At 43.0% G+C, this 15,603-nt stretch overlaps 2 protein-coding genes across 3 annotated transcripts in view; one reads left to right on the plus strand and one right to left on the minus strand.

The window, feature by feature from the left end:
• The window catches only part of XPR1 (xenotropic and polytropic retrovirus receptor 1), a 238,174-nt gene that overhangs the window by 113,139 nt on the left and 109,432 nt on the right, over positions 1 to 15,603 (plus strand). The window lies entirely within an intron of this gene.
• LOC311524636 (endogenous retrovirus group V member 2 Env polyprotein-like) lies at positions 1,603 to 9,836 on the minus strand. The gene is made up of 2 exons (XM_084635932.1): positions 9,285 to 9,836; positions 1,603 to 4,062 (listed from the first exon to the last, which is right to left on the minus strand). The coding sequence occupies exon 2, from the start codon at positions 3,287 to 3,289 to the stop codon at positions 2,387 to 2,389; it is 903 nt and encodes a 300-aa protein (XP_084492058.1). The 5' UTR covers positions 3,290 to 4,062; positions 9,285 to 9,836; the 3' UTR covers positions 1,603 to 2,386.

The raw sequence follows: 15,603 nt of genomic DNA on the forward strand, positions 1-15,603 counted from the left end.
TTGTCCTCACTTAATTTTTGTTTTAAACTTAAAATGATTTCTCTAACAAGGTTTGAACACAGTAGCTCAGTTTAAAAGTTGTAGTGGACATAGGCTTTCATAAATCTATCCAATTGAAAGACCATCTCTTAAAGCAAGGACACTTAGACAACATCTTACTTCTTCCACAAATTCGAATGACACCAAAGATTTCACAAATTCAGAGCGGAACTAGTAAAACTACTACTTGGGTTTCAAATTGGCCCTTTAGTTCTAGGATTGAAAATACAGCCGGGTAAGGGATGTTCCTTGGGGAAATTTGGAAATTCTGTGACCTCTCCGAATTAGAGAAGACTCCAGCTACCTTGAATGTGTCACAGTATTGTCACACATACTTTGAGAACTTTCTTTGAAAGTAGTGGGGCAGGGAAGAGTTCAGTCTTTGCAGACTGGAGAGAGGAAACATAATCTAGTGTAGACTTTGTAATTTTGTGTGGCACTCAAATACCTGATGAAGGGTGCTCTTTAAGAACCTAAGTAGGAGAATTATCTCTAACAGATAAGCAACAGTGTTAATACTTGTCTGCTGATCTTTGAATTAGGCATGTATCATTTAAATGGAAAAAACTGTATCTTAAATGATGCAGAATAATTAGACGAACATTGGTGTAAATGCCCATGAGGGGTAAAAAGCTTTTATGTTCTCTGCTTGGTGAGAAGTCTAAAAGCTAAACCTGAACGTGATTTGACTGTGAAATTTCACTGGAGTCTTGCACAATGCCATTTGTGGGCTCTGTATTTCACTGTGATACCTTGGAAACCTGTTTCCCTTCATCTGATAATTGCTTGCTTATTACCTTCTTGCTAACTGTTTTTTCTTAATAGCTGTTAAAATAAAAAAGGAAAAATGAATTTGAATAATGTTCACTCCCTAGAGGGAAATTAAGCCATCAATAACCTGTTTAAAATAGACTTGTCTTTGTACAATGTGTTCGCTTTCATTCCATAAGGGGAGACAATAGTTGGTTCTGCATCATCTATCTTGTCTTTCTGGTTGCCCTCGCTATTAATTGAAGACTTTCCCAGGAGACAATGTCTATTAACCTTCCTATTCCCATCTCCCTTCCCCCCAACATACTTATGTCTGGAGGAGGAATTTTAAAAGCACCCTTTTGCATTGGTGGACCTCTAATCACTAATCTTTAGTTCCCTGGTAGTGATGTTTTCATTTCTGTGCCTTACCTTCAGAGTTGTATGTGCTCTGTAATTTGGCAGAAGGCAAGATTGGAAAGATATCATTTCCCAAACCATGCAGCCTGAGTTTTTCAACAGCCTCAATTATTCCATCAGTTTCTTCAGTCAATCTCCCTTACTCCCCCTCACTCCCCTGGGGCATCCTATATGCTAGAGAATTTTTTTTCCCTTAGAGAAAACAATTGAATGCACCCACTCCCAGAGTGCTTTGCTACCTTAATTTTCTCAAAACTTTTGTATGGAACTTAATAGATTTTTTGCAAAAGTTTTGGTGCTCTTAGACAACCACTGAAAATTTTTTATGAAATATAATAAATCATATTTTAAATTTTAACTCAGGAATCTCCAGATCTCAGGAAATTATCCCAACTATACACTTGCAAAATACCTGTAATTAGGAAAACAAGATAGCATTTGGGAAAATCTAAAGTAAACATATGGCAAAATAATCTAGCAGGCATTGACCCTTCAACTAGTTCAAACATAACGTCTACTTGTTGTGACTAGGAATACATATATAGACATTTTATAGTCCAAACACTAATTACATATCTTCTTTCCCTTCCTAACTCTGCTGGGTTTCCAGTTGTCCAAAAGTGTATGTGTTAGGGAAAAAGGTTTCCCTTCCTGTCTAGGGTTAGGAGGGTAGCCTTCCCTGGACTTCTGTATTAGCCAAACAAAACACAGAGTCTTGGCTCTTTGATAAAGTGAGGCCCTTTAATGCTAGTGAGTACGACAGCTGAAGGGCTCACCAGTTCCTTTACAGAGGAAAATGGTGAAGCCCCGAACAAAGAACAGAGATGGGCTTTTATAGCCTGGTTCAACATACAGTGTGATATCTCTTCCAGTTCAAGCCGGTTAACCCAGTCTGTTTGAAGTTCTGGGGTAGGTATGAACATGGAGGCTTATCTGTATAAGGAATTCTTTCCCCAAAACGGGGAGTGCAGGTTACACACAGTTCACATTCCTTCTACCCATAACCTTAGAGAGAAGACAGAGAAGCATAGAAAAAAGACAGAAGCCTAGCTTTACATGATTATAGGGTTGTTTTCTGGTTCTTTTCTTTATCAGTTCCCCCCTTTGAGCCTGAAGATAATTATCTTACATGGCTCATTATTCATTGTTTAACATGTTCATGTGCTTTTCATCTTGGTTAACACCACCTCTTTTTATATATATCATCTTTGCTGGGCTCATGGCTTTGGTACATACCCAGTGGAAGAGGGCACAACAACTGGACACACAGCAGACCCACAATCATAAGGAATCCCACTCCATACACAAACAAGGTTTTTAGCCATCCAAAGTTAGGCAGCCAGCTGGTGAGCCAGCCCCATAAGTCAAAGCCCACACTGGGAGAAATATAGGCCTGCTTATGAAAGAAGGCTGACACTTTTGCAATTATATTAGTATCCATGACTATGCGTCTGCTTTGATTCACATAAAGGCAGCATGTGGCATTGAGAAATGTGCACACCCCTCCCTGCGCACTTAAAAGCTGATCCAGGGCCAACCTGTTTTGCATACTGTAACGGGCTAGTGAGCTTATTTCTTCTTGCAAGGCTTGGATTGCATCTCGAGTGGCGTTAGTAAATATTTCCATTTCGGCTAACATATTTTTTAGAGCGTATTCAAGTTGGCCCACCCTCACCCACGGAAAAAGATTACGGAAGGCTCGCATGCCTGCACTGCCTTCCTTGACAATAGGATTATAACTGGTATCTCGATGGGTTCGTCGAGTTGTGTCTTTGATTTCTATTAAGTCTCTATGATGCATCCCTCCTGGCCAGGCGAAGGCCACCATGCATCTTCCTAACCACTTTGGGGGCAAAGTTTTTCCTGCCCAAGTACCACAAACCCACCATAAATGGTGATCTCCTAATACTATGCTATAGTTGCCTTTATTGCCCCCTGAGTTCTGAGAAACATCCTGCAATCGTCCCACCAGGGATGCAGCATCATCAGGATTGGGTCCTATTCCCCCAATTTCCATAATGTAAGACCAGTAAATTGAGTTGTATGAGAATGTACCCCACATAGCCTCCAGCATGGGCATAGTTGGCTACCTCAGTACCATTGGGATACAGCAAAAGAGTAGTGCTTGCATTTTTTCCCAAAATTAGAATTTTCTCACAGTGGGTTTTTGGGTATTTTTCCAGAGTAGTTTTACCTCGGGAGCGTAGCGACCTTTTCTCTACGCACAAGGGGGCCTTAACAAGCAAGTCTGGGCGATAGTTTGGGATCCAGGTCCTAAAATCTGTGGGTCCCCTTCCCCTTTTTTCCTTTTGGCCGTACCACGCCGAACCATTTTGCCAAGAATCGAGGAGCGCTGGAACCGGCAAAATGGGGAACCCTTGCAGTGAATGGGAGGAGAAGTGGGAACACACCCAACAATCACTAACATTCCATGCGTTGGTTAAATTTTGGGCTAATTGTAGAAACGTATTTTCATCCCAACCCCCCAGGGCAGAGGTCCAGGTTAACGCCCATAGCCATGCATACATTATAAACACTACCAGCTACTAACAACACAAAAAAAAATAATATTAATACAATATTTGTAACAGTATAACTAATGCTCCAGAGTTCTGTAACTGCTTCTGATTCTGCTGACCGACCGGTACACAGTTCATGTAGAAGCGGCAGTCGTGATGGCAGTCATTGGGGATGTTGGAGCAGGAACCTTTTTACAGTGGCTGCAGTGCACCCATCTATCGGTGCCCTGGACCTTCACTGCAGTTGGAGTAGTCAGAAGGACTTGGGCCGGGGCCGACCACCTTGGTTCCAGGCAATGCTTCCTTCGATGGATTTTAACACAGACAAAGTCACCTGGAAAAAGAGAGTGCGCACAAGTATCAAGCGGTGAAGGTTGGGCATCTTTTACTCTGGCCCACACATCACTCAATGCATCTTGCAACATGCGACAATAACCCGCCAACTTATCTTGCCCAGCCATTAATGAAGTTTTCGCTGGGGCAAACCCATCTACACTGGTTAGAGGAATCGGCAAGGGTCGGCCAAATAGAATGTCGAACGGTGTCAACAAATGCTTCCTATGGGGTGTATTACAAAGATTGGTTAATACTATGGGTAACACTTCAGGCCACTTTAATCCAGTCTGCTCGCATAGCTTTGCTAATTGGGTTTTTATCAGCCCATTCACCCTTTCTGCTTTTCCTGAACTTTGTGGATGATAGGGGGTATGCAAGGCCTGTTTTATGCCGAGGGCCTTCGCTAAGTGTTGAATAATTTGGGAAGTGAAATGGCGGCCTTGGTCACTTTCCAAACGAGTCACTATCCCAAAGCGGGGAACAATATCCTTGAGGAGACGCTTTGCTATGGATACTGCATCTGCCCTTCGAGTGGGGAAAACCTCAACCCACCCTGAAAAAAGGTCAACCAGGGCAAGCAAGTGTTTTAGTCCTGTCACTGGTGATAAGTCCATGAAGTCCATCTGGACCACAGCAAATGGGTACTCAGGCAGTTTGCAATGTCCCATAACTTGTGGTTTGATTGCTCCTTGATGATTATACCATTAACACAATTCACACTGTGCAGTGATGGTCTTCGCAGCTGCATGGACCCCCGGAGCAAAAAAACAACTTCTCCATTTGAGCCACTAATCCCCACTTTCCCAGGTGCGAGGCCAGGTGGAGTGCCTGGGAAACCTGAGGGAGGAGTTGTCTTGGGAGAACTGGACGACCGTCCAGGCTGACATAGAGGTTGTCCTCATTTAGGTGGCATCCAATGGATTTCCAACGGCTAACTTCGGCCGGGGGCGTCGTCTGCTGGGCAGAGAGCAAAATGGCTGGCGTCACTGGTTGCAGTAGCAGGGGTGCCAAAAAAGGAAAAGGGGCTGGAGCCCCACAGAGGGCAGCATGACGGGCCGCCGAATCGGCTTCAGCATTTCCCTTGGAAACCTCATCCGAGGCGCGGGAGTGGCCCTTACAGTGCGTAACCGAAACAGCTGCAGGAAGTTGAATAGCCTCTAACAAGGCTGAAATCAAGGCAACATGGGAAATCTGAGAGCCACTGGAGGTAAGGAACCCACGATGTTTCCAAAGTTGTCCAGTAGAGTGGCATACTGAAAAGGCATATTTGGAGTCAGTATAGATGGCCACAGTTTTGTTTTCAGCTAATTGACAGGCCCTAACAAGTGCCACGAGTTCTGCTGCTTGCGCTGACTTTTGTGTAGGTAAGGCATGCGCTTCAAGCGTTGCCATCAGGGTAACAATTACATAGCCAACTCGTAAGGCCCCAAACTCGTCCCGACAGGTGGAGCCGTCACAAAACAATTGGAGGTCAGGATTCTGTAATGGAATATCAGAGAGGTCAGGACGAGGCGTGGAGATCAAATCCACCAAGTGGAGGCAATTATGAGGTTCCCCGTCCTCAGGCAGAGGCAAAACGGTTGCAGGATTCAGGACTTTGCAGCGGCGTAGGGTAACAGCCTGATTGGCGAGCAAGGCCAACTCGTACCTGGTCAATCTGGCTGCTGTGAGGTGCTGCGTGGATCCACGATTAAGAAGCGCTGCAACGGCATGAGGCACTTGAACTAGAAGAAGGTGGCCCAAGGTAAGTCCCGAAGCTTTTTCAACCAATACAGCGGCAGCCGCAACAGCGCAGAGACAGGGCGGAAGACCCTGAGCCACTGGGTCAAGAAGGACTGAAAAATAAGCCACCGGTCGCTGGCCAGGCCCAAAGGGCTGAGTTAGCACACCAGAGGCCGTGCCAGATTGTTCATGGCAAAACAAGGTGAAAGGCTTTGCGTAATCCGGTCTGCCCAGGGCTGGTGCAGAAGTTAATGCTTGTTTGAGCGTGGTAAGGGCATTGTTGTGTAGAGTCGTCCATGGCAGGGGTTCGGGAACGGAATCCAACAGCAAATTGGTGAGGGGGTGCACTAACTCCGCATAAGCCGGAATCCAGGCTCTACAATAGCCACTTGCTCCCAGTAACTGGCGGAGTTGTTTTTTAGTGGTAGGCCTCGGCATACTCAGAACGCTTTCAATCCTGTCCTGAGTAAGTGCAGTAGAGGCATATGAAATACGATGCCCTAAATATTCCACCTCGGGTTGGGCAAACTGTAGCTTGGAGAGTGCCACCTTGTGACCTTTTTCAGCCAATGCAAAAAGAAGGATTTGAGTGTCTTGTACACAGGCAGTCTTGGCTGTAGAGCACAATAACAGATCATCAACGTATTGAATCAAAGTAGAACCCATAGTCAACAAAATAGAGTCCAGATCTCGCTTTAAATACTGGCTGAAGATGGTAGGGCTCTCCCTGTAGCCCTGAGGGAGGTGGGTCCATACGTATTGACATCCGTCAAAGGTAAAGGCAAATAGGAACTGTGAGTCTGGGTGCACAGGGATGCTTAAAAATGCTGAAGACAGATCAATCACAGTAAAATAAGTAGCTCCTGGGGGAATAGCAGTTAAAATAGTTGCTGGATTGGGAACAACTGGAGCTCTCAGGATCACAATAGCATTAATCAGTCGGAGGTCATGCACGAAACGGTAAACTGGTTTGCTATCGGGGCCAGGCTTGGGTTTCTTAACAGGAAGAATAGGTGTATTGCAAGGGCTGGTAGCCTCTTTAATGATTCCTTGAGTTAAAAGCTGTTGTAGGACTGGCCGAATGCTCTCTATGGCCTCTTTAGGCAATTGATTTTGCATTTTTCGGGGCAGAGGGATGTCTGTACGGTAAGTGATATAAACTGGTTCTGCTGACTTTAAAAGTCCAGTTTCAGTGGACACCGAGGCCCACAATGCTTCAGGAATATCAGATAACTCAGCAGGGACAAGGGGGGCAGTGGGTGTAATTGTGGTGGCATTAGTGGCTAACAATGCCATTACCGTAGCTTCAGGGACAGAAGTAGGGACTGAGAGATATAGCCCCTCCGGGCTGCAAGTTATAGTTGCTCGTAGTTTACATAACAAATCTCTGCCTAATAGATTTGCAGGACAGGAAGTTGCAATTAAAAAGCTATGATCCTCTGATAACGGGCCAAGCTGGACCGCTTGCTCCGCAGTTAGAGGAAGGGCGCACACGGTGCCACCAACGCCTATAGCTTTTACGGTGGCAGAAGTGGTAGGAAGGTTGGGGTCCTGTAGAGTACTTCTATCTGCCCCAGTGTCAATTAACATTGAGTAAGTTTTTCCTCCCACCACAACTGGAAGTTCCGGGTGGTTTGCATCCAACTGCACTGTCCAAGAAGTGGAGGGGGTTCCTGGCGAGGGGGACGAAGCATTGTGGGTGGCTAGCTTTCAATCAGTACTCCCTTTTTCTCCCCCCCTTTCCTGTACCCTCTGGTAGGCTTGCATAAGAGGGTCAGCTGACTGGAGGGGGTAATTTGGGCACTGGGCAGCCCAGTGTCCTTTTTGTCGGCACCACCGGCACTCATCTGGCCCTGCCCTCCCGGGCCGTGGCTGGAAGTTCTGACCTTGTGGTCCCCATCCCTGGGTAGAGCTGCCTCCTCTTCCACCTCGTCCCCAAAAGCCTCCCCTCCTATGGCTTGCATCTCGTCCCGAGAGCCGTCTTGGAAACCTTGCAACTGCAGATTAAGGAGCTTTTCGGACCTCTTAGTGTCTAATTCCTTCCTATTCCTCCAGGCATGGGCTGCTAACCCCACCACCTCCTCCAGTGTTTTGTTTTCATAAGCTGGTTGACTACACACATACTTCCGAGCGAATGGTAATAAGTTTTTTACATACTGGCCTATCACTTGTGTTTTTGCTACAGGGGAGGTTGGATCTAAGCCGCCGTGGTTTTTCAAAACCTTACAAAAGCAGTGGAAGAATTCCCCTGGGTGCTCATCATGCTTTTGAACACATGCATCTACCTTTCCCCAGTCATACACAGGCTTAGACATATCCTCTAATGCTTCTAAGATTCGCTTTCTCATTTTATCCCACTCTTGAACGGTCTCCGGAACATCCCAATCCATTTCAGGTTTCTCTTGCGGATAAGCTGCCCTGCCTTGCACCACCTCTCTAGCTTTCTTATACACCGTTTCCTTCTCACCCTGACTTAGCACTTGATTCAAAATCATCTCCACATCATCATAATTACAATTATACATTGTGAAAATACCCTTCAACTTTTTAATAAATTCTTCTGGACACTGTCGAAATGAGGGAAAAGTAGATGACCAATTCATTAGATCCGTGCTGGTAAAAGGGACATACACCATCTGTGTCCCCCCTCTACCGCTCGGCAGTTGTCACATAGGCATTTGGACTGCACTAGCTATTGCAGCTCCAGTAACTTTCGCCTTAGGTGTGCCTAGAGAACTATGAGACCGGGTCTTTGCAGGGGTCGCATCACTGGGGTGTCGCGGATCAGGACATGCCAACCCCCGGTAGAGGTGCCAGCCTCCGGATCATCCCCCAGCTCTGTGTCGGTTGTGGGGATATCGGTAGCTAGCGGGAGAATGGGGCCGCTCCTCTCCCCGTTCGGGGGCGTGGGTGCATCGGGGTCAGGCTGCGGTACCCCACCCGATAGCCAGGTACATTCTTCCAATGATATAGGGTCCCCTGCTTCTTTCAGTGGGAGTTGGGGATAAATAGACTTTAACGCTTTTAGCTTCCAGTCAGCATTACTAGATTCTGGATTGTAGGGTGGGGGCCGCATGGCTTTAAGTTTTTCTACCTCAGGACGTAAACTAGTAGTTACACTGGCGCTTTTGCGCTGTTCGGCCTCCCTTATCCATACATCAGAATACTTAAGTTGCCGCGGTTGCAAATCATACAATACTTTTCGTAATTGAACAATGTTATGTAACTCAAATGTTCCCTCCCCCGGCCAGCGATTTCCTGGTTCCGGGTCGTCTTGCGTCATTCCCACCCAGGGACCTTGACACAGAAATATAAACTTTACAAAGCTTTGTTGCCATCCGATTGTAAGGCCTTGATATCCCTATCATAATGTTTTAACATATAGCCCAGAGGCATAGAAGGATCAACAGTTCTACTGGACCCCCCGCCCATCTTTTCCTAAAGACGGAACCCCCGGCTGTTATCTAGACAATCACAAAGGAAAAATTCAGAACTCACCAAGTTCCCACCGGCCGGTGTTCACCAATAGGTCCGGACCCTAGTGCCTTTAGGGATGCCTTATTTTGCCGAAGTGGCGGGTGGAAGCGAGACAGGAAGCCTTCAGGGTTAAAGCAACCCAGGTGCCGGCAAGAAGGATTCAGAGTCCTGACCGTCCACCGGTCCAGAGAAGCGGCAATCCCGGACGAGCCCCCAAATTGTTAGGGAAAAAGGTTTCCCTTCCCGTCTAGGGTTAGGAGGGTAGCCTTCCCTGGACTTCTGTATTAGCCAAACAAAACACAGAGTCTTGGCTCTTTGATAAAGTGAGACCCTTTAATGCTAGCGAGTATGACAGCTGAAGGGCTCACCAATTCCTTTACAGAGGAAAATGGTGAAGCCCCGAACAAAGAACAGAGATGGGCTTTTATAGCCTGGTTCAACATACAGTGTGATATCTCTTCCAGTTCAAGCCGGTTAACCCAGTCTGTTTGAAGTTCTGGGGTAGGTATGAACATGGAGGCTTATCTGTATAAGGAATTCTTTCCCCAAAACGGGGAGTACAGGTTACACACAGTTCACATTCCTTCTACCCATAATCTGAGAGAAGACGGAGAAGCATAGAAAAAAGACAGAAGCCTCGCTTTACATGATTATAGGGTTGTTTTCTGGTTCTTTTCTTTATCATATGCTTGTTAGGACGAAGGGGGCAGGAAGGCGAGCTAAAGAGTGAGTTTACACATCTGACAAATACATGCACAGCACATCCTTTTTGTGTACTTAATAAGTTTAGCCAGAATCTCTTGTGCCTGATCACTCACTACCTGACCTTCAATTGCTGATAACTTGGCTGACTGAAAAAGTAATTTTCCCTGCAACAAAACCATGTGCTGCTCCTTAGTATACTGCAGATTTTAAAATTCTGTCGCCTTTGTGAGGCCTGAGCAAATCTTCGCCTGAAACGGGAAGATGAGAAAAGGGAACTTGAGCCCTTTTGCCTCCTAGCCCTGAACACATTTCCCTTAGATAAAGGAGGTGTTTGGGTGGGTAAAGCTGGACAGATGTGTCCCAAAAACTATGGAATAGTATCATAGCTCTTTTGTAGCTATATATCGGTTTAGCCAATGCTTTGCAAAGCTGATTAGCAACATAGAGAGGCAAAGTGGGTGACAATACATATACATAAACTTGTAATGGAAACTCTTTGTAATCACCATGGTTCCTCCCGAATAGTCAGTCTATCTCTTAATTATCCCCTGTACAAAATGGTTAATGCTACTTTGCACCTACATAGTATACTTTCATGTTTAGATGTTTGAGCTTTGCAAAGATGGGTAAACATTACCAGCCACATTTAAGAATTTCCACACAGAGACTTGAAACAATTTGCTGTAGAGGTTCTAAGGATCACGCAGTATTGCCAACCCCAAGCACACCTCAAATCACGGGTTTTTAATAACAATAATAGTTGGAGTTTGTTCTTTTACCTTCTGGTTTCTGAGTGTTTAGGAAGCACCCAGCTCATGTTTTCTGAGCCTTTTTCCACAACTGAGAGGGCTGGAACTGTTTTAATGGAAACAAAAAGAAAAAGAGTACTTGTGGCACCTTAGAGACTAACCAATTTATTTGAGCATAAGCTTTCGTGAGCTACAGCTCACTTCATCGGAGCATCCGATGAAGTGAGCTGTAGCTCACGAAAGCTTTCCGATGAAGTGAGCTGTAGCTCACGAAAGCTTATGCTCAAATAAATTGGTTAGTCTCTAAGGTGCCACAAGTACTCCTTTTCTTTTTGCGAATACAGACTAACGCGGCTGCTACTCTGAAACGTGTCATTAATGGAAACAGAATCTCATGCAATTGATTGTCTCCAGGAGCCAGGTCTTTAAGAAAAACACTGAAAGACTCATGGTAAAATTGAGTTGGCAACACTTGCATGATCTCACAAATCAAAGACCAGAGTTATGAACTCCTCCAAAAACGGTCTATGTGAACATAACCATCACTTCTCTTTGTGCTCCACTGTCTGTAAAGTGGGAATAACTATATTTCATTTTACAAGAGTTGGTGTTAATGAGACCTCACTACTTCAAGTTTGTGAAGGGCAAAGAATTAGTCATCTTGGGAGGAAAAGGGTGGAACTAGAATTCCTGTTTCTTGGCTCCTAATCCTATGCATTCCACCTAGACTTTGTGGGGGGGAGGATCCTTTTTCCCAGATCCTGGTAAAGCACATTCTGGTTAGGTGGGAGACATTCTGAGGATTGAATTAAATGCACACTTATTGAGCTTTGAAAATTAAGTACTGGCCAGGCTCCATGCTTAATTTTCCACAGCTTGTAATTTGGCCAAATGATTAGGTTTTTCTAGAATGGGGCCATGCACTACTCCTATGACAGGACTATTTCCATGCTAAATCACAATTTTCAAACCCCAGATGTTTCAGCTATAGGGCTATTAAAGAAAAGAGTCATGACTTTTTCACACTCGCTCAAATGACTGAACGACTTCTCTGTTGGGTAGAGAACAAGCATTTCTGACTTTTCTGAATATTTCAGAATGTTGTTAACTGAACACATGAGGTTATTTTGCAGACTTATCTACAGAGATTCTCAGGGACTGCCTCCCCTCTCATACACAATTATGTTTTGTTATTTTTTGAAGCTATGACAATTGTTTAATTAAAGTAATATTAAATATTTTCCTAATACATTTTAGCTGTATTTTAAGGCAGGCTGCAATCTGGATGAAAGCCAACACCATGCAACCAACTCTTCACACACCATCAATAAGTGGTCCATGGACCACAGATGGAAAATTGTTGCAATAGTACTCTCACAACTTGAGTACTGTGGTCTGTTTTAGTTGCCTGATCTCAAAATAAATATGGCAGAGACTGAAAAGGTCTAAAGAAATGACAAATAGTTGGAAACATGGTAGAATTTACATAGAAGATTTTACAAAGATTGGGATTACTTAGTTTGGAAAAGGAATTTATTATGAAACAAAGATTAAATTTAACAAACAAAAGGAAATAATTTATGCAGCGTATTGTTAGTCTGTAGAATGTAATGTTGCAGGAAGCCAATGAGACACGTTATAGTATTATGTTGTTTTTAAGAAGGACTGGATAATTTTATGAGCGCTATAAACCTCTGTGATTATAGAAGTTTAATATAATAATCTAAGGGAAATGAAACTATGTGCCTCAGGTAGTAAGGGTTTTTTATTCCCACTCCCTTCATGTCATAACTCTGCAACTCTGATTAGGTGAATTATCTAGTATTGGCCACTGCTGGAAACAGGATGCTTATCTAGATGGGCCAGTAGTTTAATTTGAAATGGCAGTTCCTAACTATGACTCTTCTACAAGGAAAAGAACCGGTGACAACAACTCCATGAAATACCCCTGTGTTTTGGGGTAGTTTTGACTGGCTGAGATCACAAGCTGGGTGTATACTGCTACAGCTTGCCCACTTCAGGAAGGAGAAGGCACTTTGAAGGTGGTATGGAGAGGCACTTGAACTCCTTTAGCGATTTTGACAGAATCATTTAGAGAAATAAATAACCTATGGACAAAGAGGATCTAATCTAGAGGCTTTTGCCTACATGTGGCAAACACAGTTTAATACTCTTGTTTAAACACAATGACTTCGTCTACACTAGCAAAGTTTGTAGACATAATTCACCGTGAATATAGCTCCAGTGATGGTTACAATGGTGAAATCTGTAGTATAGACTGGACTTATGCATCTTTACTGTTGTCATTTAACCGTGGATGTCACAGCCTTAATTCTGACCTCATATGCTTACATGTAGAAATATAATGGATATAACTTGTCAGTACATGCATATCTATAAGGCATTAATTAATGTTATCTAGACTGGGATTTCTTTGACTTGTAGTGATTGTTTTGGTAGAATTTGCACTTGAGCAACCTTAAGCCTAAGCAAAGGAAATGGTGAGTTTTGGATAGGTGGGGTTAGGAAGAAAATTCTTCTCCTGTTCACAGGGCAAATCAAGATGCTAATTAGTAGAAGTTGCTCCTTCTTCATCCAATTTATGAATAAACAAAAATGGCAAAACTCAGAGTCAGGCAAACTAATTTTTTTCTGAATTTACCACCCTGTTAAGTCTATTTCAAAAATAAGATCCATCCTTCTTCATAATAAAGGTCTATAGCATCAATAGCTTTAAACTGAAATTGCTGAAATATTCCAGGCTCCCTCCCTGCCAAATGTGGCAGTACTTCTCCCCTGCCATGCCTTATTTAGTGTTCTCAATTTACAGTTTTTTGTCTCAACTTTAGGTTTAAACATCTGTCTTCAGGCTGTGAACTGAATTTAATATTGATGAGCGTTCCACTTGTTCAAAGCATTATAATGACATTAATGTAAACATCCTACAAGCTCATACAAGACACATTAATTTGCCTGTAAATGACATTTTATGGTACAGCCTAGACACACACTTGAACTGGTTTAGCATAACTGGTTTGTGAGTCAGTATGGCCTTATTTCAGAGTAACAGCCGTGTTGGTCTGTATTCGCAAAAAGAAAAGGAGTACTTGTGGCACCTTAGAGACTAACCAATTTATTTGAGCATAAGCTTTCGTGACTACAGCTCACTTCATCGAATGCATCTGAATGTGCAGTATCCCAGTGTCTTGTGGTCCAGTGAGAATTGTCTCCATATAGAGATAAATAGGATTTGTTGCTTTAGTTTTCTGAACTGTATTCAACCACAGGTTGGAGAATTGGAGAGCAATAGTTGAAGTTCACATGTAAAATGTGTCTTCAGCGGGGTGAAGTGATTTTAAGTAATGATTTAAATCGCTTAATATTTCAAAAACCTAAATCAGATCGAGGCTATATAGAAAGGACTTGAAAATTTCTGCTATTGTATCTTTAGATTAAAAATTTATAATGAATTGAATTATAAATGCTGCTTTTTAAACACTATTGCTGGTGTGGTGGGGTATGTTTGAATTGTATGAAACTGCTGTAGGTCCTGATTCTGCAAGGAAATTCAATATATTGGAAGAGTGTTCATTGCAAATATAGTATGATGACTTACTTATCGCCTTTTCGTATGAGTTTATAGTGTTCTCCCAGCAAGGATATTAATGGTGCCCTGGACTTGTTTCTTTAAGTATAGATGAGCATTAAGTGCAAAACTTCTTAGGCAAGTTCTCATGTTGCTTGGACAATGTAGAGGCCAGTATAGAAGTGTGAAACGTCTTAGAGGAAAAAAGAATTTTTAAAATCTGAGCTTTTGGCAACAATTTAGAGATTAATTAAACAAATACAGAACATCCACTTCAGTAGTTGACAGTAAAATGAGAAGAAAGTAAAGAACTCGCAGCATGTAAATAAAAATCTGATATGACCTAAAAATATTTTTAAAATCGTGATATTTATCCATTTATCTTCAGATAAATGGTGGCTGGAAGACTTTCTTTTTTAAAGATCTGTGCATTGCAGTTAGTTCTTCTGTGCTGCTCAGTTCCCTTTTTATGCATAATATTTGTGTACTTAAGGAATTTTTCCTTTAGAAAATGAAAATATTTTTGTACATAAATAAAATAATTATATTAATCTATTGGGAGAAAAAATATTGATTTCTGTTGCAATTTTTCTAGTCTGTTGGTGTCTGGACTAAGGATGAAGTCATTTACAATATAGTAAGGAAGACTTCACATGGAGTCAGCCACACAGGCGAATAGAGATGAAGGCACGTATCCTACTGGAGTACTAAAAGAGAAGCTGGCAGCAGCTTGCTTAGACAGAGGACTAAAGATTGAGGTTTTCATCTTGTTTAACTAGTAATTAGGTTGAGAACTTTAGTAGACACCTTCGTGCTAATCATAAATCATAGGACTGGAAGGGACCTCAAGGTCACCTACTCCAGTCCCCTGCACTTATGACAGGACTAAGTATTATCTAGACCATCCCTGACGGGTATTTGTCCAACCTGCTCTTAAAAATCTCCAGTGATGGAGATTCCACAACCTTCCTAGGCAATTTATTCCAGTGCTTAACCACTCTGGCAGTTAAGAAGTTTTTCCTAATGTCCAACCTAAATCTCCCTTGCTGCAATTTAAATCCATTGCTGCTTGTCCTACCCTAGGAGGTTAAGAACAATTTTTCTCCCTTGTCCTTGTAACAACCTTTTATGTACTTGAAAACTTGTATCATGTCCCCTCTCTTTTCTTCTCTAGACTAAACAAACCCAATATTTTCAATCTTCCCTCATAAGTCACATTTTCTAGACCCTTAATCATTTTTGTTGCTCTTCTCTAGACTTTCTCCAATTTGCCCACATCTTTTCCAAAGTGTGGCATCCA

This window comes from Lepidochelys olivacea (assembly GCF_965140295.1).
Source record: "Lepidochelys olivacea isolate rLepOli2 genome assembly, chromosome: 8".
Classification (NCBI taxonomy): domain Eukaryota; kingdom Metazoa; phylum Chordata; order Testudines; family Cheloniidae; genus Lepidochelys; species Lepidochelys olivacea.